Source organism: Rhinatrema bivittatum, chromosome 4 (assembly GCF_901001135.1).
Source record: "Rhinatrema bivittatum chromosome 4, aRhiBiv1.1, whole genome shotgun sequence".
Taxonomy (NCBI): domain Eukaryota; kingdom Metazoa; phylum Chordata; class Amphibia; order Gymnophiona; family Rhinatrematidae; genus Rhinatrema; species Rhinatrema bivittatum.
The window spans coordinates 482,949,600-482,976,775 of record NC_042618.1 but is presented as its reverse complement, the minus strand read 5'-3'; the positions used below and the strand labels follow the sequence as shown (position 1 = coordinate 482,976,775).

General features: G+C 45.6%; 1 protein-coding gene across 1 annotated transcript in view; it reads left to right on the top strand.

The window, feature by feature from the left end:
• The window catches only part of RERG (RAS like estrogen regulated growth inhibitor), an 89,641-nt gene extending 71,028 nt beyond the window's left edge, over window positions 1–18,613 (top strand). The window contains exons 3-5 of the mRNA XM_029597548.1: window positions 13,436–13,492; window positions 16,878–16,951; window positions 17,530–18,613. Of these exons, the coding sequence (XP_029453408.1) occupies window positions 13,436–13,492; window positions 16,878–16,951; window positions 17,530–17,937 (539 nt within the window). The 3' untranslated portion in view covers window positions 17,938–18,613. The remainder of the gene's footprint in view (window positions 1–13,435; window positions 13,493–16,877; window positions 16,952–17,529) is intronic.
• Window positions 18,614–27,176: the final 8,563 nt, after the last annotated feature.

Here is a 27,176-nt window from a genome sequence, read left to right as displayed (position 1 = left end):
GGAGGTGCCTTGTCAAAGGCAAGAAGAGTGTGTCCAGCATGGATTGAATGGCTTTTGTTTTGCTTTGTCCTTGGTTAATATTCTAACTCTTTCACTTGATCATAGCCGTTCCGTGCTGTTATTTGAACAGTTTGAAAGTGCTGCTACTCACTCTCGCTGCTGGCAATTTTCATGCTGGGGGAGGAGTTGCTCCATGTACCCTGAATGTTTATCATGGATTACATTTTACTTAATGAATTAAAAAGGAAATCCTTGCAAGCATGCAGCCGTGATTAATACGCTGGCTGTATCATGACGCACCCAAGGTGGCTGGGTCAATGGTATCAGCGTCCTGTTTCCATAGTGATAAACTTATTCCAGCAGACTCTAAATCAAATGACATGCAACTAAAAATAGTCCATAAGCATCAGCGTCCTAAAGCAAATATCCGGGAACATCTGGAGGCGGCGATGTCTGGAAGGACTCCATCCCCCCAAAGCAAGCAGGGGGCAGACCTTCTGCTCCAAAGCAATCAACTTTGGTCTTTGTGACCAACATCACAAAAGAGTTAGCAGGTTCCACCAACCAGAATCATTCTTTTCATTTGTGAATAACTCATTTTAATAAGGGCCAGTTAAATGTAAAACTCTAGTAAATGGATCCACAATCATTCCAAGCAGGAACATTTTTTTAAATCTTATTTTTCAATAAGAGTCACAATTTTGTGTAAATTATATCAACAAAACTGAATGAAAAGTGAACTCTCGTTTCTGTATAATAGTTACATTCAGAGAAAGATAACGCAAGCATTTTCTGTGCGTAAGGCAGTTGGGTTTCTAGCATAAGCTGTGGTGGTGACGTCCAGCACTGACTCGCGGGTCCATCCCCCCAGGATGGTCCTTTTCTCAGAGTCTATAGGAGGGGCCTCCAGGAGGATATAAGCAGGGGTGGTGACGTCCAGCACTGACTCGCGGGTCCATCCCCCCAGGATGGTCCTTTTCTCAGAGTCTATAGGAGGGGCCTCCAGGAGGATATAAGCAGGGGTGGTGACGTCCAGCACTGACTCGCGGGTCCATCCCCCCAGGATGGTCCTTTTCTCAGAGTCTATAGGAGGGGCCTCCAGGAGGATATAAGCAGGGGTGGCCAACTTGGCCCTCAAGCACCACAAAGAGGCCAGATGTTCAGGATTTCCCCAATGAATATGCATGAGGTAACTTTGTATGCAAATCTATCTCATGCATATTCATTGTGCGTGTTCTGTTTGTGGCTCTGGAGGACCGGAGTTGGCCACCCTTGCTCTAGAGGGAGTCGACATCCTGTAGGGTTGGAGAGAGGCAGGAAGGGTCTGGCCTGCTCTCAGCAGAGGATTCTCTAACTTCTTGGCTTTTTTCCAGGGGGAAGGCCTCTTGTCTATCCACAGACATGGAAGGGGGCCTGGTCCCCATATTTGTTTCTATTTTGTGGGAGTTGGAGAGTTTTCCCCTTGTTTTTTCAACAAAGGGAGGACAGTGACAAAGTAACGTAAGGACCAATATTCAAAGATAAACATTTGTGTAAGTTTATCTGTCTAACTTACATGGGTTGGCTAGGCTGCTGAATATCCCCATCCAAATCGCCACTTAGCCAGCCAAGATATATCTAGCTAACTTCAACCTGCTCCATGGCAGTCTAACTTATCCAGTTAACAGAATAAGCACGAATATCACTACTTATCTGGCTAAGTTAACCAGATAAGTAGCACTGCTCCAGTCCACCCACTGCCTGCCCTTAACTTATCCAGCTATCTTCTTACCTGAATAAGTTATTCATCCCTCTAAGTGGCGGCCACAGAATGTAGCCAGATGTTCAGTGGCTGCCACTTAACTGGATAGGTCGCTAATTATCCAGCTAAGAACATAAGAACATGCCATACTGGGTCAGACCAAGGGTCCATCAAGCCCAGCATCCTGTTTCCAACAGTGGCCAATCCAGGCCATAAGAACCTGGCAAGTACCCAAAAACTAAGAAGATCCCATGCTACTGATGCAATTAATAGCAGTGACTATTCCTTAAGTAAACTTGATTAATAGCAGTTAATGGACTTCTCCTCCAAGAACTTATCCAAACCTTTTTTAAACCCAGCTACACTAATTGCACTAACCACATCCTCTGGCTACAAATTCCAGAGCTTAATTGTGCATTGAATGAAAAAGAATTCTCTCCGATTAGTTTTAAATGTGCTACTTGCTAACTTCATGGAATGCCCTCTAGTCCTTTTTTTATCTGAAAGACTAAATAACTGATTCACATCTACCCATTCTAGACCTCGCATGATTTTAAACACCTCTATCATATCCCCCCTCAGTTGTCTCTTCTCCAAGCTGAAAAGTCCTAACCTCTTTAGTCTTTCCTCATAGGGGAGCTGTTCCATCCCCTTTATCATTTTGGTTGCCGTTCTCTGTACCTTCTCCATCACAATTATATCTTTTTTGAGATGCAGCGACCAGAATTGTACACAGTATTCAAGGTGCGGTCTCACCATGGAGCGATACAGAGGCATTATGACATTTTCCGTTTTATTCATCATTTCCTTCCTAATAATTCCCAACATTCTGTTTGCTTTTTTGACTGCTGCAGCACACTGAACCGACGATTTCAATGTATTATCCACTATGACACCTAGATCTCTTTCTTGGGTTGTAGCACTTAATATGGAACCTAACATTGTGTAATTATAGCATGGGTTATTTTTCCCTATATGCATCACCTTGCACTTATCCACATTAAATTTCATCTGCCATTTGGATGCCCAATTTTCCGGTCTCACAAGGTCTTCCTGCAATTTATCACAATCTGCTTGTGATTTAACTACTCTGAACAATTTTGTGTCATCTGCAAACTTGACTATCTCACTCATCGTATTTCTTTCCAGATCATTTACCCTTTTCCACTGAGAAAATTATCCATTTAATTCTACTGAGGCTCATAGTAAATGACAGCAGATTAGATTAGCACCAAACTTTTTCATTCAATCTGCCCAGCAAGGTGTTTAGGAGGGCAATTGCCACTCCATACAGGTTACCCCCTCATCTTCTGTTTAGGGTTGCAACTACAGCTCCATGCAAGTTCCCCACGGACACAAAAGTTACCATATGTAAGCCCAGTGCATCATCTGCAGGAAGGCTCCCCAGGGGCTCAAGGAAGGAGATGAAGAACTGAGGTAAGCGGTGGTACCTTTAGGGTAACCTGCAGGGAGAGGCAGTTACAATGCTAAGCACCTGCTGGACAGACTGGATGGACATTTGCTGTCATTTCTTGTTGCTATATATCCTCCTGCTGCTGGGGATCCTCTGCAGAGCCGCAGCCAGGCAATGTGGCGCCTATGGCCAAGGGAAAATCTGCGCCCTCACCCATTACATGACACACGACACCACGAGTCGGGAGCCTCTGTTCAGTGTTTGTACAGCAATGCCCAGGATCAGTGCAAGGGTATTAGGTGCCCTAATTACAGCCTGCACTCCCCACCCCATCACCCCCTCCTCACACACAATTAAACACGGTGCATTTATAATAACAGATTTTACATGAAAAAGGACATTCAAAGCATAGTCTTCTGAGGTAAAATATCACTTACAATGTGTATATTATATATTTACATGCACTGCTGAGGTGCCAACCAGAGAACCCTGCAAAAAAGCAAGAGACACTTGGAACTCATATGGTATCAGGGCTGCTGTAATGCACCTTGGGCATGGGTATGACCCTCAGAGAGTCAGGAGAAAACAGAATTTATATATAAAAATAGCACTAACTGCCAGCACTCAAACAGCAACAACTCTACTTATGAAACTTAACACTGCAAATATTACACCCCCTATTAGGAAAAACAGAACAAGCCAAGCTGCTATAGATCCCTACATAGAAACTACACCCTATTAGAATAATTCACTTCAATCACACATGCAAAACCCAGACAGATCCTCAAATACAGAATAAAGAGACCTAAAATAGAAATAGAAATGTACAGACAAAAACTGAACAGGAAACCTCAACAAGCCAAATTCTATATGAACTGCAACAATGGAAAAACAGAAGCATTACCATTCCTCATAAAGCAACTTTTATTAGTAAAACCATACCAATAAAAAGAATAATTTGAAACTAATGAATAGAATAGCATTCAAAAATTAAAAACTGCCATACACATTTTTCAAACATCAATAAAATATTTCAAACACATCAAATAATACCCAATAATTAGAACTAATAAGGATTTTAAAAAATCCCGTTATCCATATCTAGAACTTTTGATTTCCAGCAGGCAGAGAAAAAGTGGGGTCAGTCTCCCACACACATGCTCACGCGGTCTCTCTCCCATACGCATACACACATGCATGCTCTCTAACTCTCCTACACATTCTCTCTCTCTCCCTCTCTCACATACATGCATGCTCTCTCTCTCCCACAGTCTTGCTCCCCTTCCCCCCACTCCCCAGCACTCTTGGTCCTAACTCCCCAGCAGTTTTGCTCCCCTCTCCTCTCCCAGACACCCTCTCCTCAGGAGTCTTACCCTCCAGTCCCCTCTCCCCTTCCAGATCCCATACTCTCCAATAGACTTGCTCTACAGCCCCCTCTCCTCACCCAGATGTCCTATTCCCCAGAAGTCTTACTCTACAGCCCCCTCACCCAGACGCCCCACTCCCCAGAAGTCTTACTCTACAGCCCCCCCTCCTCACCCAGATGCCCCACTCCCCAGAAGTCTTGCTCAACAGCCCCCTCTCCTCTCCTCACCTAGACACCCCACTCCTCAGGAGTCTTGCTCCCCAGAAGTCTTACTCTACAGCCCCCTCTCCTCACCCAGATGTCCCACTCCCCAGAAGTCTTAATCTACAGCCCCCTCTCCTCACCCAGATGTCCCACTCCCCAGAAGTCTTACTCTACAGCCCCCTCTCCTCACCCAGATGCCCCACTCTCCAGAAGTCTTGCTCAACAGGCCCTCACCTCCCAGACCTCCACTTCCAGCAGTCTTGCTTCCCAGCCTTTTTTCCCCCCCCCGCACATTCTCACTCACCACAGGTGGCCAGTGCATGATTTATTTAACGCTCTTACCCCCTGTGATGCTACCTCAATCCCCTCACTCACCCTCCCTGCTCCTGAAGAATGGAAGGATCGGGCCTCCTCGGCTGTCGGAACCTGATGACATCATTCAGGCACCGGCAGCTGGGAGGGAGGAGCCAGCGCTGCAAGGTCTGATCCTTCCTTTCTTCAGGCGCAGGGAGAGTGAGTGAGGGGATCGCAGTAGCGTTCATGAAATCATGCAGCGTCCCACTGCCACCAATGAGGCGTCCCCCCCGTTCCAATGTAGAAAAGCAGGGCGGCTCTGCAGAATCATCAGCGTGGTCGGCAGGCCGCACTGCTTTTCCACTTAATGAGGCCCTACGTGGCGGCAGAGTATGGCACCTTTTAGTAGCGGTGTCTATGGCTGTCACCATATTGGCTGTAAGCATGCTACAGCTCTGGTCCTTAGAGTTTATCCCATGCCCTTTTATATTCCGCCACTGTTCTTATCTTCACCACCTCTTCCAGGAGGGCAATCAATGCATCCACCACCCTCTCTGTGAGGAAATGTTTCCTGATGTTGTTCCTGAGTCTCTCCTCTTGGATTTTCTTATTATGATCCCTAGTTCTACAGCTGCTTTCCATCTTTAATTTCTTTCAGGTAGCTAAAACCATATCCCCCTGTCTCTCTCCTGTCCTGCAAGGCCTCATCTCCTATGTGAAATCCCAGGTAGTGAGGTACCAGATATCCACAGTGGTGAACTGAATTTTATTTTTTGAGCAAGAGAAGTTGGCGAGGATTCTGTGGACGCAAACCTGTGCAGGGTGTCCATCTCCGAGGGAGGAGAGTGGAGCCATTGCTGAAAGTCTGCAGTACATACAATCGTTACTAGGGATGTGAATCTTTTATCTGACGACTGAAAATAATTAATGTGACCTCTCTGTCACATTAATCTGTGTAAGTGAATGTTTTGTTATTGTCTGAAGATTTTGCTACACCATAAGATGGGATATTTTTGGGATATTTGTTAATAATGATTGTTTTAATAGCGATATTTTATTTTTAGTGAACACACTACAGGGGACTTTGCTTAAATTATTCAATGAAAATTCACAGAATATATATCACTTGGTCTTAAATATTCAACTGGAATTCAAATGTACCAATCATATACAAGAATTCACCTGCCAGCATTTCATGATGGCCAACAGTCCTTAAAGGAGCACTCCCCACGCCATTCACTCCGGGATATTTGAACCTAATTCAGATAACCCGGAGAACAAATCGATCTACATCACCCCCATATTGAAAAGTTGCCTGTTGTAATACTAAAAATCTGAAATGGCAAATCGGACGTCCCTGACTTCTCCAGTGAGGAGTCAGCGGTGCTTCTGTACGATGGCAGCGGATGGGTCTTCTCCAGCAAGAACAAACCGGATATTTTAACTTTCAAAATAGCATGGATATGTTTTTTCCAGCGTGACTAAAATATAAAAACTTCATCCGAGAAGAAAAGGAGAAGAAGGAGCTGCATTGAGAAGTGATAGAAGTGATCAGTTGGCTGGACAATGTGTTAAAGATTTTTCGATTTTCAGAATTTTGGATGAGGATAATGTGCTTTAAATCTAAGGGTTTTTTTTGCATATAAGATCTATGCTGTGGGTTTTTGGATTCAATGAATAGTTATGGGTGGGGTCATTATGGTATGTTTTATTGTGTATGTACGAGTGTATGTGTGAGGAGGGATTGTGCAGTGTTGTGCTGGACCCCGTTTTATAAAGTTTTGCTACTGTGATTGTTTTAAGTAGCCTTCAGATGTTTATCAATGTAAATATATCTTTCTGAACCTATTTCTACATTGCTTTATATGAGAATTTTGGAAGTTACTATCAACTTTTTTGAAATTATTTTTGAATTCTACCACACATTTTCATTGTGGGATATTAAACGATATTGCACAGCCCATTGCCCCGTTTGTAAATTGGTCGTTGAAGTTGGCAACAGTGCGCCTTGTGTTAAAAAATTTGAACGCGGATGGCTTAAATTTAGGGAATTACCGTCACATTTCAAATTTCCGTTTTTCAGCAAAGGTCCTGAACAAGGCAGTTTTGGAGCAACTCCTTTGCAGGAGCATTTGCTGAGTATGGCTTTGGGGCTGCGTATAACACAGAAACCCTTCTTCTCTATTAGGATGTGTTGATGTAGTGATGTCCTGCGATCCGGTTGATCATGCAGCGGTAATTCTCAGAGCTTAAGACATAAGAACATGCCATACTGGGTCAGACCAAGGGTCCATCAAGCCCAGCATCCTGTTTCCAACAGTGGCCAATCCAGGCCACAAGAACCTGGCAATTACCCAAACACTAAGTCTATTCCATGTAACCATTGCTAATGGCAGTGGCTATTCTCTAAGTCAATACAAAACATCAATCATTATAGAAAAAAACATATTAATAAAACATTTCAAAACAGGTGACCAATAGAATATCCAATAACTAAAATCTTATATACACATTTTTTAAAGTTCCCAAACACCAATAAAACATTTAAAAAAAAGAACCAGCAGACACATCAAATAACAACCAACAATTAAAATGAAATAAGGATTAAACAGCCTGGTCTCTTTTGATTCCAGTAACCCTGAGTTTGTCATGGATTAATCAGAGGTGAGGATTGCACACGGACTTTCTCCTGTCTCTCTCACACACACTCACTCACATACACACACTCACTCACATACACACACTCACTCACATACACACACTCACCGAATCACTCAGACAAGTTAATAAAAATGCTTTTACTTACAATTCGTGGTTAGGTGGGATCCAGGCAGGACCCCAAGAGAGCAGGGTCTGGGTGGGCTGCTTGAGAGTGCTTGGAGAGGAGGTGCTCCTAGGCATGGCAAGGGGAGCTTCTGGAACTCAGGTAACCTTTATGTGAAATATATCAGAAATGTCTGATGTCCCTGTGAGTATTTATTTTATGAGTTAGTTGTCGAATGCTTAGGTATTAAGAGGTCCATGTGCCAGCTAGGAAAGTTAAACTATCAATGCCACTTGCACAGTGTTGTACAATCAAAAATTTATCAAAAAGGGAACCAAACGGTTCACTCACTGTGAAACTTCATGTCATTGTTATGCCAAATTGTTATAACTTGTAAGGTATTTTTGTTGTTTAATACTATTCAATAAACCTACACGCCAAGTGGAAATCCCTGTATTCAATATTATAGAAGTTTTTTATAAAATATTTTTTGTGAGGGGTTGGAGAGGCCTCATATAACCATGTAGGCAACCCTGCCTTTTTCAAGCATATTATAATCATAGACCAATCTATGTGTGAGTTTGTGTTATTAAAACTTCAATAGTCTTCTGCCATGTTCAAAGTTATATGATGACATCAACACAAGTGCAAGAATGAGTGAGATCCTGGTGAAGCTTTAAAGTTTCATGAAAATCGTTTTATTGCGGCAACTCCTGCTTTCAAAATACAAGCTTTGAACACGGTCCCGTGTTTCGCCACCCGGCTGCTTTGGGGGGGGGGTTTAATTTGAACAAGTATCTAGAAAGAGCACAGAAATATATTAGAGCCAGGATCGAGAGCTAGAAACCCGCACCGTTACGCTAACATTTTATACATTCAAATTTTTTACATAAAAAATTGCTATTGGAACTCTTAATAATACCCGCCTAATGTTAAGCGCTAGTGTAACAAAAATAATACCAAAATTAGGCATAGCTTTTGCAGCCAGTTTAGCGTATGTGGCAGGAGCGCAAACTGCGGCGATTTTGATCGGTTTAGCTTTCGATCCTGGCTCTAATATATTTCTGTGCTCTTTCTAGATACTTGTTCAAATTAACCCCCCCCCCCCCCCCCGAAGCAGCCGGGTGGCGAAACACGGGACCGTGTTGGGGGTGTTGTGTTCAAAGCTTGTATTTTGAATGATTTTCATGAAACTTTGAAGCTTCACCAGGATCTCACTCATTCTTGCATCATATTAAAGTGCAAGTCAGTACTCCAGTGCTTTGTTCAAAGTTATATGATGACATCCGGAAGGTACCTCTTAAAGAGATTGATTAACAGTATTCCCTGATATTGCCAAATACCACGACACCACCACTCATACTCTGTTGGGTGTGATCTTATGGATTACTTTCTTTTTGTAGAGAACTAACTCTTTTTTGTATTGTATATCACACCTCCCAACATGTACATGTTTCAGACGATACACGTCCTTCCTCAGGGGATGTTCCGGCGGGTGATGTCTAACCCGCTATTGAAAAAGTAAAAATTGAAGATTACTTCCCTTGAATCTGTATGGAGACGTCTCCGTTTTTAAATCACTTTCCTTCCTCGACGCGATCCCCCGCCAAGTCTTTCAAGTTGTCTATTCCAATGTCCGATCCAGCTAGGAAAGTTAGCCAGGATGATCAGCAGTGTGAGTACGCCAGGGAATGTGGACCCGTTAGCTTAACGCTAGCCAGATAAGTTTATCCCACTAACTGTAGGGCTGGCTGTGCTAAATTTATCCGAAAGCAATGCACCAATTAACCTTCCGAGGTCGGAGGGGCGGAGCAAAGAGCAAGTTAGGGGCATAAGAAGTGCCCTGCCAGCACTGGGCTATGAACCAGCAGACCAGGGTTCAGGTCCTGCTGTCGCTCCTTGTGACCTTGGGCAAGTCACTTTACCCTCCATTGCCTCAGGTACAAACAGACTGTAAGCCCTCTGGAGTTAGCAAAATACCTACAGTACCCAAATGTAATCCCCTTTGAAACACTGAAAAAAGTGTGAAAAGCCGAATACAAATACAGAAAATGATATTCACTAAATAATCTATTAAGAAAAGTAAGAAGTGCCCTGCCGGGTTAGAACAGGCTTCAAGGAGCCCTGCATCCTGGTCAGGAGTTCCTGGCAGATCCTAACGGGGAAGTTCATTTCCTTTTCCCAGAAACTTATCCAGACCTTTTTTTAATTCTGGCAGTCAGAGGCTGGGGATCTCTGCTTTGCTTTTATGCCTTTCTGGAAAGATTCTGGTACTATGCAGGGATAGTTTCAGCCCTGGAGTCCATCAGTAGCTTACGGATCACAAATCCAGCCAGATGGCCAGAATCAATCTTCCCCTTTTCCCTAAAGCAACGAGGCCCACAGCATTGCGTTAGTTTGATTTCACCTTGGGGAAAGCTGCGGTTTGCCCAGAATTCCTGCATCAGAGATCTGGGACCGCAGCTCCCTGACATTGTGGGGTCCTTCATTTCGTCTGCTTCATAAAGAAGAAAAGGGTCAGTTGTGGGAGGTGGCGGGGAGAGGCTACGTTTTAAAAGTCTAACGGGACGTCTGCAGCAGGAAAATCAAAAGAGGCCCGAGGGCACAAGCAGAGAGAGGCTGCTGCGTCCCTGATCACTAAAGACTGTTCAGACCCCAGCACAGGAGGCAGAGAATGACCAGTTTGAAGGTTCAGCATGCAGAGAGCACCAAGAGCCCACGTGGCGAGTTTATAAAGCTTTCTACATTGAGAATGAGCTGCCAGAAACCCCGAACACAACGTCCTCTGCGCTCCCAGTCACCATGAGAAGCCACGGCCGGCAGTACCAAGGGCAGCCAGCAGAGGGCTGTACTAGTGCAGAGGGCCAGCCATTTTGCACTGAATAGCATGAAAGCTTTTTTTTTAAAAATGTATGTTGTACATAGGCTTAAATACAAACAATGAGAGGCGAGACAGGGCTCGCAATCTATGTAATATGTCAGGGGTCACCCACGTGGTCCTTTCTACCTGCATCCCTGTCCCTATGTGACACTGAAGCCTGAGGTGAGAGAGTGGGAGTCGGCGCTTAGCAGATACTCCCCACGGAGCTGCCCGTTCAACAAACGTCAAGGCTGATGCATAAAGGTGTGTTCGGCCGAAAGCACAGCGCTACCTGATCGGGACTGCGCCTTTCCTATGCACAACACTTGCTGCCGACGCGGCAAGGAGTTTTGCGCAGAGAAAGTGTGCATTCCTATACGGGACCCTCGCGTGCAGAGAAGTGTTTGCTGGCCTAGCCCAGATTTCCTTGGCCAGAGATGGAGCTAAGTTTCCAGTACTGCTGAGTGGGCCCATAAAACAACAAAAGGAAGCTTCCCCACTCCACCAGCACATGGCCAGATAAGCCAGGGTTAGCATTTTACCTGGAGAAGTACAAACTTATCTGGCAAAGTGTAGCCAGATAGTCCGGCTGTCGTTTTTTGTATTCTCAGCATGGTCTCTTTCTTTCCTGATTCCCCACCCAGAGTTAAAATATGCAATCAGCCTGTGCTGAATGCACATTGGGGCAGATTTTAAAAGCCCTGTGCGCGTGGATCCAGCTGGATTTACGCGCACAGGGGGGATTACGCGCTCCAAGCCTATTTTGCATTGGCTCGGCGACGTGCGTAAGCCACGGAACACGCGTATGTCCCAGGGCTTGAAAAAAGGGGCGGGGTGAGGGCAGTCCGGGCAGGGTGGAGCATGGCCAGAGGACTTCATAGGGCCAATAGGCTGGGGGATCGCGCGCCTCCACTCGGCCAGTGTGCGCAACCTATGCTTGCTCGGAGGCAGGCGCAACATGTAAAATAAAGGTCAGGGGGTTTTTAGGTAGGGCTGGGGGGCGGGTTAGGTAGGGGAAGGTGGGGGGGTGGAAGGAAAGTTCCCTCTGAGGCCGCTCCGATTTCGGAGCGGCCTCAGAGGGAACAGGGAAAGCCATCGGGGCTCCCCTAGGGCTCGGCACGTGCAAGTTGCACAAGTGTGCACCCCCTTGCGTGTGCCAACCCCAGATTTTATAACATGCGCCCAGAAATCTATGCCCGTGTATAAACTCAGTCTACACACTTTTTAACTCCTGATGCATTAGCATATCATTAGCATGCTACAACCGGAGTCTAAAATTCCAGGGCCCAGTTCCTTAATGTAGAGATTATTGCCTTGGCCTCTTCATGAGCCAGGACTTAAGCAGTGTTAGAAGTGCTACTGTTTGGTGAATACTTTCTTCTCCAATGACTACTGCTGACAGAGCGAGGAGAAGGAGAGGCAGTTAATTAGCAGTTATAACTTATTTCACTCTCCCTTTGCAGGAGAAACTTAATCTCGCTCTAAACACTGAGAGCAAAGCTGAAAGCCAGCTACTAAGGTTCTTTCAGAGTGTAGATACAAAGTGAGTCACAGAACATAACCTGTGAGTTATCCAGCTAAAGGCCAACTTTTGAATATTTCCCCCACTTCTCTGGCTAAAGGTTAGCTGGATGACTCACTATCTGCCTAAAATTCCAGGATAGGGGTAAGTTAGCCGGATAAATGATGCAGTTAACTCCCATATCCAGACTCTAACTTTAAGATAGTTGGGTATATTCAGCTGTGCGGTGGTGCCACTGAATATCCTGTCAAAGTTAGCCAGCTAAGTACTAACATTGCAAGCTGAATAATACCCTATAAAACCCGAAAATAAACAAAGTCAACGTGAAAAGCAGGACTTGGTGTGGCTGTTTACTTGGACACACGAAGCACAAGAAAGCAAAGTGATTAAAAGTGCTGATGAGCTTGTTTGGCTGGCAGCACCTATGGTTTTTCCCTGTTGACTGCTGCTGTTCATGATTCTCCCCCAGAACCTGCTCCCCTGGGCGACTGCCCGTTTCGCATGATGCGTAAGCCAGCCCTGGCAGCGGTGTGTGTGCAGCTGCTGCTGTTCTTGATTCTCCCCCAGAACCTGCTCCCCTGGGCGACTGCCCGTTTCGCATGATGCGTAAGCCAGCCCTGGCAGCGGTGTGTGTGCAGCTGCTGCTGTTCTTGATTCTCCCCCAGAACCTGCTCCCCTGGGTGACTGCCCGTTTCACATGATGCGTAAGCCAGCCCTGGCAGCGGTGTGTGTGTGCAGCTGCTGCTGTTCTTGATTCTCCCCCAGAACCTGCTCCCCTGGGCGACTGCCCGTTTCGCATGATGCGTAAGCCAGCCCTGGCAGCGGTGTGTGTGCAGCTGCTGCTGTTCTTGATTCTCCCCCAGAACCTGCTCCCCTGGGTGACTGCCCGTTTCACATGATGCGTAAGCCAGCCCTGGCAGCGGTGTGTGTGCAGCTGCTGCTGTTCTTGATTCTCCCCCAGAACCTGCTCCCCTGGGTGACTGCCCGTTTCACATGATGCGTAAGCCAGCCCTGGCAGCGGTGTGTGTGCAGCTGCTGCTGTTCATGATTCTCCCCCAGAACCTGCTCCCCTGGGTGACTGCCCGTTTCACATGATGCGTAAGCCAGCCCTGACAGCGGTGTGTCTGCACGCTGCTGCTGTTCTTGATTCTCCCCCAGAACCTGCTCCCCTGGGTGACTGCCCGTTTCGCATGATGCGTAGGCCAGCCCTGGCAGCGGTGTGTGTGCAGCTGCTGATGTGAATTTTATCTGACTGTTCCTCTCTCCACAGCGCTTGTGGTGCGGTTCCTGACCAAACGTTTCATCTGGGAGTATGATCCTACGCTGGGTAGGTCTTCTTTTACTGTACAGATTTGAGCATGAAAGATGTATTGGTAGAAATGTAAACACCTATATTTCAGTTCTTGGTCCATATGTGGCTGGTGCAGGAAGTCTGTGTATTTCCAACTGTATTGAGGAATCTGATCTGTGCCTGGGTCTACGGTACAAAATTTGCCATACTCCATTAGGCTTTAATTAGGACGTAGAAATCTGGGATTGACATCACATTCTGCAGCCACAGGTGGGCTCTGGATGAATCTTTTATTCATGTCATTCCTAAATTAATTTGGAGAGGAGATAAAGATACATGTCAGCTTAGCTACAGCACCATATTGGAAAACCACCAGCAAGAGGACCTAGGAATTGAATAGCCTCAAGAGCAGAGCCCTGCTGTGTCTCCCCCAAAGGACCCCAGATCTTAATAACTTGGGGGCAATGGAGCTTTGCTTTGCAGTCTGAGATCTGAGTAACATGGGGGTGATGGAGCTTTGCTTTGCAGTCTGAGATCTGAGTAACATGTGGGTGATGGAGCTTTGCACTATGAGATCTGAGTAACATGGGGCGATGGAGCTTTGCTTTGCAGTCTGAAATCTGAGTAATATGTGGGCGATGGAGCTTTGCTTTGCAGTCTGAAATCTGAGTAACATGTGGGCGATGGAGCTTTGCTTTGCAGTCTGAGATCTAACATGGGGGGCAATGGAGCTTTCCTTTGCAGTCTGAGATCTGAGTAACATGTAGGCGATGGAGCTTTGCTTTGCAGTCTGAGATCTGAGTAACATGGGGAGCAATGGAGCTTTGCTTTAGTCTGAGATATGAGTAAAATGGGGGCGAAGGAGCTTTGCTTGCAGTCTGAGATCTGATTAACATGGGGGCGATGGAGCTTTGCTTTGCAGTCTGAGATCTGAGTAACATGGGGGCGATGGAGCTTTGCTTTGCAGTCTGAGATCTGAGTAACATGGGGAGCGATGGAGCTTTGCTTTGCAGTCTGAGATCTGAGTAACATGGGGAGCGATGGAGCTTTGCTTTGCAGTCTGAGATCTGATTAACATGGGGCGATGGAGCTTTGCTTTGCAGTCTGAGATCTGAGTAACATGGTGGCGATGGAGCTTTGCTTTGCAGTCTGAGATCTGAGTAACATGGGGCGATGGAGCTTTGCTTTGCAGTCTGAGATCTGATTAACATGGTGGTGATGGAGCTTTGCTTTGCAGTCTGAGATCTGAGTAACATGGTGGCGATGGAGCTTTGCTTTGCAGTCTGAGATCTGAGTAACATGGGGCGATGGAGCTTTGCTTTGCAGTCTGAGATCTGATTAACATGGGGCCGATGGAGCTTTGCTTTGCAGTCTGAGATCTGATTAACATGGGGCCGATGGAGCTTTGCTTTGCAGTCTGAGATCTGAGTAACATGGTGGCGATGGAGCTTTGCTTTGCAGTCTGAGATCTGAGTAACATGGTGGCGATGGAGCTTTGCTTTGCAGTCTGAGATCTGAGTAACATGGGGCGATGGAGCTTTGCTTTGCAGTCTGAGATCTGAGTAACATGGTGGCGATGGAGCTTTGCTTTGCAGTCTGAGATCTGAGTAACATGGTGGCGATGGAGCTTTGCTTTGCAGTCTGAGATCTGAGTAACATGGGGCGATGGAGCTTTGCTTTGCAGTCTGAGATCTGATTAACATGGGGCCGATGGAGCTTTGCTTTGCAGTCTGAGATCTGATTAACATGGGGCCGATGGAGCTTTGCTTTGCAGTCTGAGATCTGAGTAACATGGTGGCGATGGAGCTTTGCTTTGCAGTCTGAGATCTGAGTAACATGGGGGTGATGGAGCTTTGCTTTGCAGTCTGAGATCTGAGTAACATGGGGATGATGGAGCTTTGCTTTGCAGTCTGAGATCTGAGTAACATGGGGCCGATGGAGCTTTGCTTTGCAGTCTGAGATCTGAGTAACATGGTGGCGATGGAGCTTTGCTTTGCAGTCTGAGATCTGATTAACATGGGGCCGATGGAGCTTTGCTTTGCAGTCTGAGATCTGAGTAACATGGGGGCGATGGAGCTTTGCTTTGCAGTCTGAGATCTGATTAACATGGGGCGATGGAGCTTTGCTTTGCAGTCTGAGATCTGATTAACATGGGGCGATGAAGCTTTGCTTTGCAGTCTGAGATCTGAGTAACATGGGGGCGATGGAGCTTTGCTTTGCAGTCTGAGATCTGATTAACATAGGGCAATGGAGCTTTGCTTTGCAGTCTGAGATCTGATTAACATGGGGCCGATGGAGCTTTGCTTTGCAGTCTGAGATCTGAGTAACATGGGGCGATGGAGCTTTGCTTTGCAGTCTGAGATCTGAGTAACATGGGGGCGATGGAGCTTTGCTTTGCAGTCTGAGATCTGATTAACATGGGGCGATGGAGCTTTGCTTTGCAGTCTGAGATCTGAGTAACATGGGGGCGATGGAGCTTTGCTTTGCAGTCTGAGATCTAACATGGGGGCGATGGAGCTTTGCTTTGCAGCCTTATAAATGAGAAACACAGGGTCAAGATTTATTTTCTACTGTTTTAGGAAACTATTAAAAGCTTAGTTCTGTAATCAAGTATCCTGGCATTAATATGGTGGAGACCCTCTTCAAGGGGCTGTGCTGCCATTGGTCTGATCTCTATCTGTGGTTAGCTGTTGCGATGAGATTTTAAAATTATGCATATATTTATGTAACTCGCCCTGAACACTGGATAGTGCAATGAATGCAAGTTTTATTAATAATAATAATGGAACAGATATGCTTTTCTGCCAGCTGATGAAGCAACGCTGGTATCCTGTGATTCCTGTGTATCGTTTCTGAGCATCCAGGCCTCCACTCTCTCTGTATTTCTTCTCAGAGCTCGGGGCAGCCTCTCTTCACAGATACTGAAAAAACTTGCCCCTTTCTTTTCTTCCATCAGTGATAAAACCTCTGATTGCCCAAAAGCGATGTCCTCATGGGTGATCAGCATTTTTCTAAAGCTCAATATGGAAAAAGACCCAGTTAGCTAAACTTGCCAGTCCCTTGCACTCCTGTCAGTAATCTCCAGACTGAATTTCACTGTTACCTCCTCTGCCTCAGGTCATCCAAGCCCCACTCTGCCGTCTCCTCTTCTGGCCCTGCTGGGATTCTGGTGATGGGAAAAGCTTTTGCCCCTCTCTTTCCCTGGCTCCCTGGCTCTTTGCTCTCCTGCATTTTGCGCCTGCCTTGCCTCCTCTCTCCCATTCTCCGGCACCTTCCCTCCTGCAAGATGCTGCTTCTTTGCACTATAAATAGGAATAAGAGAGACGAGCAGAGTAGGGGGCTGGGTGTGTGCTGAATGCTCTGTATCGCGTCACTGAAGAATAAATCACTTTCCCAGCTCTCTTGTGGGATTTTATTTTAGAGTCCACGTATCGCCATCAAGCCACAGTCGACGACGAGGTGGTTTCCATGGAGATTCTGGACACAGCTGGCCAGGTGAGTAATGACCGTGTGGCTTCCTTGTGCGGCATCCCATGCAGCTCTCATCAGGGAGCCAGCGTTGCATGGCCTCTGGCTCTCATCAGGAAGCTATCGCCCCATTCTCTCAGGGGTGCCAAATGTTTTACAAACAAAGCAGCCTGGTAATAAATCCTTCAAAATGTTTTTTTCCACCTTCTTTTTTTTTTACTTTAGGGTTGTTTGGGGATTTTTTGCGTATTTTTTTTCTTTCTGCTCTCTCCTTCCCGGCCTTGCCCATTTCTTTTCTTCGTCTGTCACCAGGCGGGGGATTCCTCGGTCTGCACCTGCTGGGTCCAGGCTCCTCCTTAGCACTGCTGCTGTTTGGCTGCAGTGGTCACTGCTCCTCCAACTGCTCCCCAGTGCTTCTCTGCCCAGTCCCAGCGCAGGTGCCAGGCGATGGATTTTAGGGGACCTGGGTATAATCCAGCCCTCATCCATGTCCTAGGCGCTTCCACAGTGCAGCAGACATTGAATAATAGCAACTAATTCATACCAGGAAGCTTGGAAGTGACTCAACCTTTCCCCTCTCAACCTTCCTCCCTCTCCTGCAACAGGATGATGCTCTGCAACGGGAAGGTCACGTGCGGTGGGGCGAAGGCTTTCTTCTCGTCTACGACATCACCGACCGCGGCAGTTTCGAGGATGTGCTGTCCCTGAAAAACCTGCTTGATGAGATTAAGAAACCCAAGAATGTCACTTTCATCCTGATGGGAAACAAGATGGACCTGGAGCACTCCCGGCAGGTCAGCACGGAGGAGGGGGAGAAGCTGGCCATGGACTTGGCCTGTGCCTTCTACGAGTGCTCCGCGTGCACCGGTGACGGCAGCATCACTGAGGCCTTCTACGAGCTGTCTCGTGAGGTGCGACGCCGAAGGATGCTGCAAGGCAAGGCACGGAGGCGCAGCTCCACCACCCATGTCAAACAGGCCATCAACAAAATGCTCACCAAAATCAGCAGCTAAAGTGCCACTCCGCACTGATTCTGTGGGACCACACTGTAGCCGCGTTATTGCACTGCAGGACTGCACTGGGTCACTGCGCACTGCACACCGATTGTAAGATCATCGGTGCACACTGCACACCATATCGCAACAGTTCCAATTGCACTGCAGACTCCACTGTAACCCTGCAGGACTGCACTGTAAGTGTCATTCTGCATTGCAGACCGATTGTAAGCTCATCAGTGTACAGTGCAGCACTTTCAGTGTGCACTGCAGACTCCACTTTAAAGACTGTAGGACTGCAGTGTGTACTGAACGCCCCCCCTGTAACAGTGTCATACTGCACTACTCTAACAGCCTCATTACAAGCTGCACTGCAAGCTTCACTCTATCAGGGCCATGTACACTTTAACCCTCACTGTAAATATCACAGATCACTGCAGACACCACTATGCTGTGTACTAACACTATAGTTGTATCACTACGATCAGGCTGCGCTAATTATCACTCATTGCATGCAGGCATTTTGAACTTGCCTACCATACAGGCAATTAGCCAATCAAATAACTGGATTAGCAGAACCCTTCCTTCACTTGTCAGAGTGATAGGGAATTATTCACATGTAAGATCTAGTTTATCAGATGGGCGCAAAGATAGAGCCTGTCACCTCTAGGACTGGAGGGATCAGGGGATGGGAGCAGGGGATGGGAGCAGGGATACAGAGCCTGTCACTTCTAGGACTGGAGGGATCAGGGGATGGGCGCAGGGATACAGAGCCTGTCACCTCTAGGACTGGAGGGATCAGGGGATGGGAGCAGGGATACAGAGCCTGTCACCTCTAGGACTGGAGGGATCAAGGGATGGGAGCAGGGATACAGAGCCTGTCACCTCTAGGACTGGAGGGATCAAGGGATGGGAGCAGGGATACAGAGCCTGTCACCTCTAGGACTGGAGGGATCAGGGGATGGGAGCAGGAATACAGAGCCTGTCACCTCTAGGACTGGAGGGATCAAGGGATGGGAGCAGGGATACAGAGCCTGTCACCTCTAGGACTGGAGGGAGCAGGGGATGGGAGCAGGGATACAGAGCCTGTCACCTCTAGGACTGGAGGGATCAGGGGATGGGAGCAGGGATACAGAGCCTGTCACCTCTAGGACTGGAGGGATCAGGGGATGGGTGCAGGGATACAGATCCTGTCACCTCTAGGACTGGAGGGATCAGGGGATGGGGGCATGGATACAGAGCCTGTCACCTCTAGGACTGGAGGGCCCAGTGGATGGGAGCAGGGTTACAGAGCCTGTCACCTCTAGGACTGGAGGGATCAGGGGAGGGCGCAGGGATACAGAGCCTGTTACCTCTAGGACTGGAGGGATCAGGAGATGGGAGCAGGGATACAGAGCCTGTCACCTCTAGGACTGGAGGGATCAGGGGATGGGTGCAGGGATACAGAGCCTGTCACCTCTAGGTCTGGAGGGATCAGAGGACGGGTGCAGGGATACAGAGCCTATCACCTCTAGGACTGGAGGATCAGGGGATGGGAGCAGGAATACAGAGCCTGTCACCTCTAGGACTGGAGGGATCAGGGGATGGGTGCAGGGATACAGAGCCTGTCACCTCTAGGACTGGAGGGATCAGGGGATGGGCGCAGGGATACAGAGCCTGTTACCTCTAGGACTGGAGGGATCAGGAGATGGGAGCAGGGATACAGAGCCTGTCACCTCTAGGACTGGAGGGATCAGGGGATGGGTGCAGGGATACAGAGCCTGTCACCTCTAGGTCTGGAGGGATCAGAGGACGGGTGCAGGGATACAGAGCCTGTTACCTCTAGGACTGGAGGATCAGGGGATGGGAGCAGGAATACAGAGCCTGTCACCTCTAGGACTGGAGGATCAGGGGATGGGAGCAGGGATACAGAGCCTGTCACCTCTAGGACTGGAGGGATCAGGGGACGGGTGCAGGGATACAGAGCCTGTCACCTCTAGGACTGGAGGGATCAGGGGATGGGAGCAGGGATACAGAGCCTGTCACCTCTAGGACTGGAGGGATCAGGGGATGGGTGCAGGGATACAGATCCTGTCACCTCTAGGACTGGAGGGATCAGGGGATGGGGGCATGGATACAGAGCCTGTCACCTCTAGGACTGGAGGGCCCAGTGGATGGGAGCAGGGTTACAGAGCCTGTCACCTCTAGGACTGGAGGGATCAGGGGAGGGCGCAGGGATACAGAGCCTGTTACCTCTAGGACTGGAGGGATCAGGAGATGGGAGCAGGGATACAGAGCCTGTCACCTCTAGGACTGGAGGGATCAGGGGATGGGTGCAGGGATACAGAGCCTGTCACCTCTAGGTCTGGAGGGATCAGAGGACGGGTGCAGGGATACAGAGCCTATCACCTCTAGGACTGGAGGATCAGGGGATGGGAGCAGGAATACAGAGCCTGTCACCTCTAGGACTGGAGGGATCAGGGGATGGGTGCAGGGATACAGAGCCTGTCACCTCTAGGACTGGAGGGATCAGGGGATGGGCGCAGGGATACAGAGCCTGTTACCTCTAGGACTGGAGGGATCAGGAGATGGGAGCAGGGATACAGAGCCTGTCACCTCTAGGACTGGAGGGATCAGGGGATGGGTGCAGGGATACAGAGCCTGTCACCTCTAGGTCTGGAGGGATCAGAGGACGGGTGCAGGGATACAGAGCCTGTTACCTCTAGGACTGGAGGATCAGGGGATGGGAGCAGGAATACAGAGCCTGTCACCTCTAGGACTGGAGGATCAGGGGATGGGAGCAGGGATACAGAGCCTGTCACCTCTAGGACTGGAGGGATCAGGGGACGGGTGCAGGGATACAGAGCCTGTCACCTCTAGGACTGGAGGATCAGGGGATGGGAGCAGGGATACAGAGCCTGTCACCTCTAGGACTGGAGGGCTCAGGGGATGGGAGCAGGGATACAGAGCCTGTCACCTCTAGGACTGGAGGGAGCAGGGGATGGGAGCAGGGATACAGAGCCTGTCACCTCTAGGACTGGAGCGATCAGGGGATGGGAGCAGGGATACAGAGCCTGTCACCTCTAGGACTGGAGGGAGCAGGGGTTGGGAGCAGGGATACAGAGCCTGTCACCTCTAGGACTGGAGGGATCAGGGGATGGGAGCAGGGATACAGAGCCTGTCACCTCTAGGACTGGAGGGATCAGGGGATGGGGGCAGGGATACAGAGCCTGTCACCTCTAGGACTGGAGGGATCAGGGGATGGGGGCAGGGATACAGAGCCTGTCACCTCTAGGACTGGAGGGATCAGGGGATGGGGGCAGGGATACAGAGCCTGTCACCTCTAGGACTGGAGGGAGCAGGGGATGGGAGCAGGGATACAGAGCCTGTCACCTCTAGGACTGGAGGGGAGCAGGGGATGGGTGCAGGGATACAGAGCCTGTCACCTCTAGGACTGGAGGGATCAGGGGATGGGAGCAGGGATACAGAGCCTGTCACCTCTAGGACTGGAGGGATCAGGGGATGGGAGCAGGGATACAGAGCCTGTCACCTCTAGGACTGGAGGGATCAGGGGATGGGAGCAGGGATACAGAGCCTGTCACCTCTAGGACTGGAGGGATCAGGGGATGGGAGTAGGGATACAGAGCCTGTCACCTCTAGGACTGGAGGGATCAGGGGATGGGGGCAGGGATACAGAACCTGTCACTTCTAGGACTGGAGGGAGCAGGGGATGGGAGCAGGGATACAGAGCCTCTCACATCTAGGGTTGGACAACACATCCAATTCAAATCTGGCTCAGATCAATAGTAGCTATGAGTAATCCTTATCTGAAATCAGTTTAGTTGGCTACGTGAAATGAATATCAGTCAGCTTCCCATTTGCTTAGTCTCATGTTTGTAATTTAAATAAAAGACTAGTTTTCTTGTTGTTGTTGTTGGAGAAATTGAAAAGGAACTTGTAAGAAAGATGTTTCTCTCTGCAGAGGACTTAAAAGTCTATGAAAGGGCAGAGAAATTGAAAGATGTGGGAAAACCTCAAGGTGTCCTGAAGGATTTTTTGGAAACTGTCCTTCAATGCAAAACCAGTACAAAGTCATTCATGTGCCGCTCACAGACGTTTTAGGCACTTATCAGTCTGGAAGAGAAGAACTGGCAAGTGGAAACATGAAGGAGCCATAGGACAATTCATCCCAGCTGAGCTGGGGGAAGGTAAGAGTAGGGACCCTTCCCAGCATTGCCTTTGTACTACGCACTATTTGGACCCCACTGAGGGGCCGATGTAATATCATGCGTGTAAGAACATGCATCCAAACGGGGCGCCCACACATCCTCCTCTCCTGGGCACCCGATGCAATAATCAAATGAGCTGCCTTACTAAAACGGACGCGCTAGGGATAGATTGTGCATCCCTAGCAAATCCTTGGCATTGTGCGCCCAGGAGAAGTGGCTGTGTGCGGGTTACGAAAGCTCAATAGCATCATCCATTTTATCATGCGACAGCTAATTTACCGGCACAATACACACATACACACGATATATACAGATATATACAGATATATACGATATATACGATATATACAGATATATACGATATATACAGATATATACAGATATATACGATATATACAGATATATACAGATATATACAGATACATACAGATATATACAGATATATATAGCCCGGAGCATGTAGATCGTGGGTGTACATTGTGCGCCCAGGAGAAGTGGCTGTGTGCGGGTTACGAAAGCTCAATAGCATCATCCATTTTATCATGCGACAGCTAATTTACCGGCACAATACACACACACACATGATATATACAGATATATACAATATATACGATATATACGATATATACAGATATATACAGATACATACAGATATATACAGATATATACAGATATATACGATATATACAGATATATACAGATACATACAGATATATACAGATATATACACACATACACACGATATATACAGATATATACGATATATACAGATATATACGATATATACAGATATATACAGATATATACGATATATACAGATACATACAGATATATACAGATATATACAGATATATACGATATATACAGATATATACAGATACATACAGATATATACAGATATATACGATATATACAGATATATACAGATATATACAGATATATACAGATATATACGATATATACAGATACATACAGATACATACAGATATATACAGATATACATACGGCCCGGAGCATGTAGATCGTGGGTGTACGTTGTGCGCCCAGGAGACGTGGCTGTGTGCGGGTTACGAAAGCTCAATAGCATCATCCATTTTATCATGCGACAGCTAATTTACCGGCACAATACACACACACACATGATATATACAGATATATACAGATATATACAGATATATACGATATATACAGATATATACAGATACATACAGATATATACAGATATATACAGATATATATAGCCCGGAGCATGTAGATCGTGGGTGTACGTTGTGCGCCCAGGAGAAGTGGCTGTGTGCGGGTTACGAAAGCTCAATAACATCATCCATTTTATCATGCGACAGCTAATTTACTGGCACAATACACACATACACACGATATATACAGATATATACAGATATATACAGATATATACAGATATATATAGCCCGGAGCATGTAGATCGTGGGTGTACGTTGTGCGCCCAGGAGAAGTGGCTGTGTGCGGGTTACGAAAGCTCAATAACATCATCCATTTTATCATGCGACAGCTAATTTACCGGCACAATACACACATACACACGATATATACAGATATATACAGATACATACAGATATATACAGATATATACAGATATATATAGCCCGGAGCATGTAGATCGTGGGTGTACGTTGTGCGCCCAGGAGAAGTGGCTGTGTGTGCGGGTTACGAAAGCTCAATAACATCATCCATTTTATCATGCGACAGCTAATTTACCGGCACAATACACACATACACACGATATATACAGATATATACAATATATACGATATATACAGATATATACAGATACATACAGATATATACAGATACACACGATATATACAGATATATACAGATATATATACAGATATATACAGATATATACCGATATATACGATATATACAGATATATACAGATATACATACGGCCCGGAGCATGTAGATCGTGTGTAGACGTGCGCCCAGCAGACGTGGCTGTGTGTGCGGGTTACGAAAGCTCAATACCATCATCCATTTTATCATGCAACAGCTAATTTACCAGCACAATACACACATACACACGATATATACAGATATATACAGATACATACAGATACATACAGATATATACAGATATACATACGGCCCGGAGCATGTAGATCGTGGGTGTACATTGTGCGCCCAGGAGACGTGGCTGTGTGTGCGGGTTACGAAAGCTCAATGCCATCATCCATTTTATCATGCAACAGCTAATTTACCGGCACAATACACACACACACACGATATATACAGATATATACGATATATACGGCCCGGAGCATGTAGATTGTGTGTAGACGTGCGCCCAGGAGAAGTGGCTGTGAGTGCGGGTTACGAAAGCTCAATAGCATCATCCATTTTATCATGCGACAGCTAATTCACCGGCACAATACACACACACACACGATATATACAGATACATACAGATATATACAGATATATACAGATACATACAGATATATACAGATACACACGATATATACAGATATATACAGATACATACAGATATATACAGATATATACGATATATACAGATACATACAGATACATACGATATATACAGATACATACAGATATATACAGATATATACGATACATACAGATATATACAGATATATACAATATATACAGATACATACAGATACACACGATATATACAGATATATACAGATACATACAGATATATACAGATATATACGATATATACAGATATATACAGATACATACAGATATATACAGATATATACGATATATACAGATACATACGATATATAGATACATACAGATATATACAGATATATACGATACATACAGATATATACAGATACATACAGATATATACAGATACACACGATATATACAGATATATACAGATACATACAGATATATACAGATACATACGATATATACAGATACACACGATATATACAGATATATACAGATACATACAGATATATACAGATACATACAGATATATACGATATATACAGATACATACAGATATATACAGATATATACGATATATACAGATATATACAGATATATACAGCCCGGAGCATGTAGATCGTGGGTGTACATTGTGCGCCCAGGAGACGTGGCTGTGTGTGCGGGTTACGAAAGCTCAATGCCATCATCCATTTTATCATGCGACAGCTAATTTACCCGCACAATACACACACACACATGATATATACAGATATATACAATATATACAGATACATACAGATACACACGATATATACAGATATATACAGATATATACAGATATATACGATATATACAGATATATACAGATATATACAGATATATACAGCCCGGAGCATGTAGATCGTGGGTGTACATTGTGCGCCCAGGAGACGTGGCTGTGTGCGGGTTACGAAAGCTCAATGCCATCATCCATTTTATCATGCGACAGCTAATTTACCCGCACAATACACACACACACATGATATATACAGATATATACAATATATACAGATACATACAGATACACACGATATATACAGATATATACAGATATATACAGATATATACAGATACACAGGATATATACAGATATATACAGATATATACAGATATATACAGATACATACAGATATATACAGATATATACAATATATACAGATATATACAGATACACACGATATATACAGATATATACAGATACATACAGATATATACAGATATATACAGATATATACAGATACATACAGATATATACAGATACACACGATATATACAGATACATACAGATACATACGATATATACAGATATATACAGATATATACGATATATACAGATATATACAGATATATACAGATATATACAGATATACATACGGCCCGGAGCATGTAGATCGTGGGTGTACATTGTGCGCCCAGGAGACGTGGCTGTGTGTGCGGGTTATGAAAGCTCAATGCCATCATCCATTTTATCATGCGACAGCTAATTTACCGGCACAATACACACACACACACGATATATACAGCCCGGAGCATGTAGATCGTGGGTGTACATTGTGCGCCCAGGAGAAGTGGCTGTGTGTGCGGGTTATGAAAGCTCAATGCCATCATCCATTTTATCATGCGACAGCTAATTTACCAGCACAATACACACACACACACGATATATACAGATATATACGATATATACGGCCCGGAGCATGTAGATCGTGTGTAGACGTGCGCCCAGGAGAAGTGGCTGTGAGTGCGGGTTACGAAAGCTCAATAGCATCATCCATTTTATCATGCGACAGCTAATTCACCGGCACAATACACACACACACACGATATATACAGATACATACAGATATATACAGATATATACAGATATATACAGATATATACGATATATACAGATACATACAGATACATACGATATATACAGATACATACAGATATATACAGATATATACAGATATATACAGATATATACGATATATACAGATACATACAGATACATACGATATATACAGATACATACAGATATATACAGATATATACAGATATATACGATATATACAGATACATACAGATACATACGATACATACAGATACACATGATATATACAGATATATACAGATATATACAGATATATACAGATACACACGATATATACAGATATATACAGATATATACAGATATATACAGATACATACAGATATATACAGATATATACAGATATATACAGATATATACAGATACACACGATATATACAGATACATACAGATACATACAGATATATACAGATATATACGATATATACAGATACACACGATATATACAGATATATACAGATACATACAGATATATACAGATATATACAGATATATACAATATATACAGATACATACAGATATATACAGATATATACAGATATATACAGATACATACAGATATATACAGATATATACAGATATATACAGATACACACGATATATACAGATATATACAGATACATACAGATATATACAGATATATACAATATATACAGATATATACAGATACACACGATATATACAGATATATA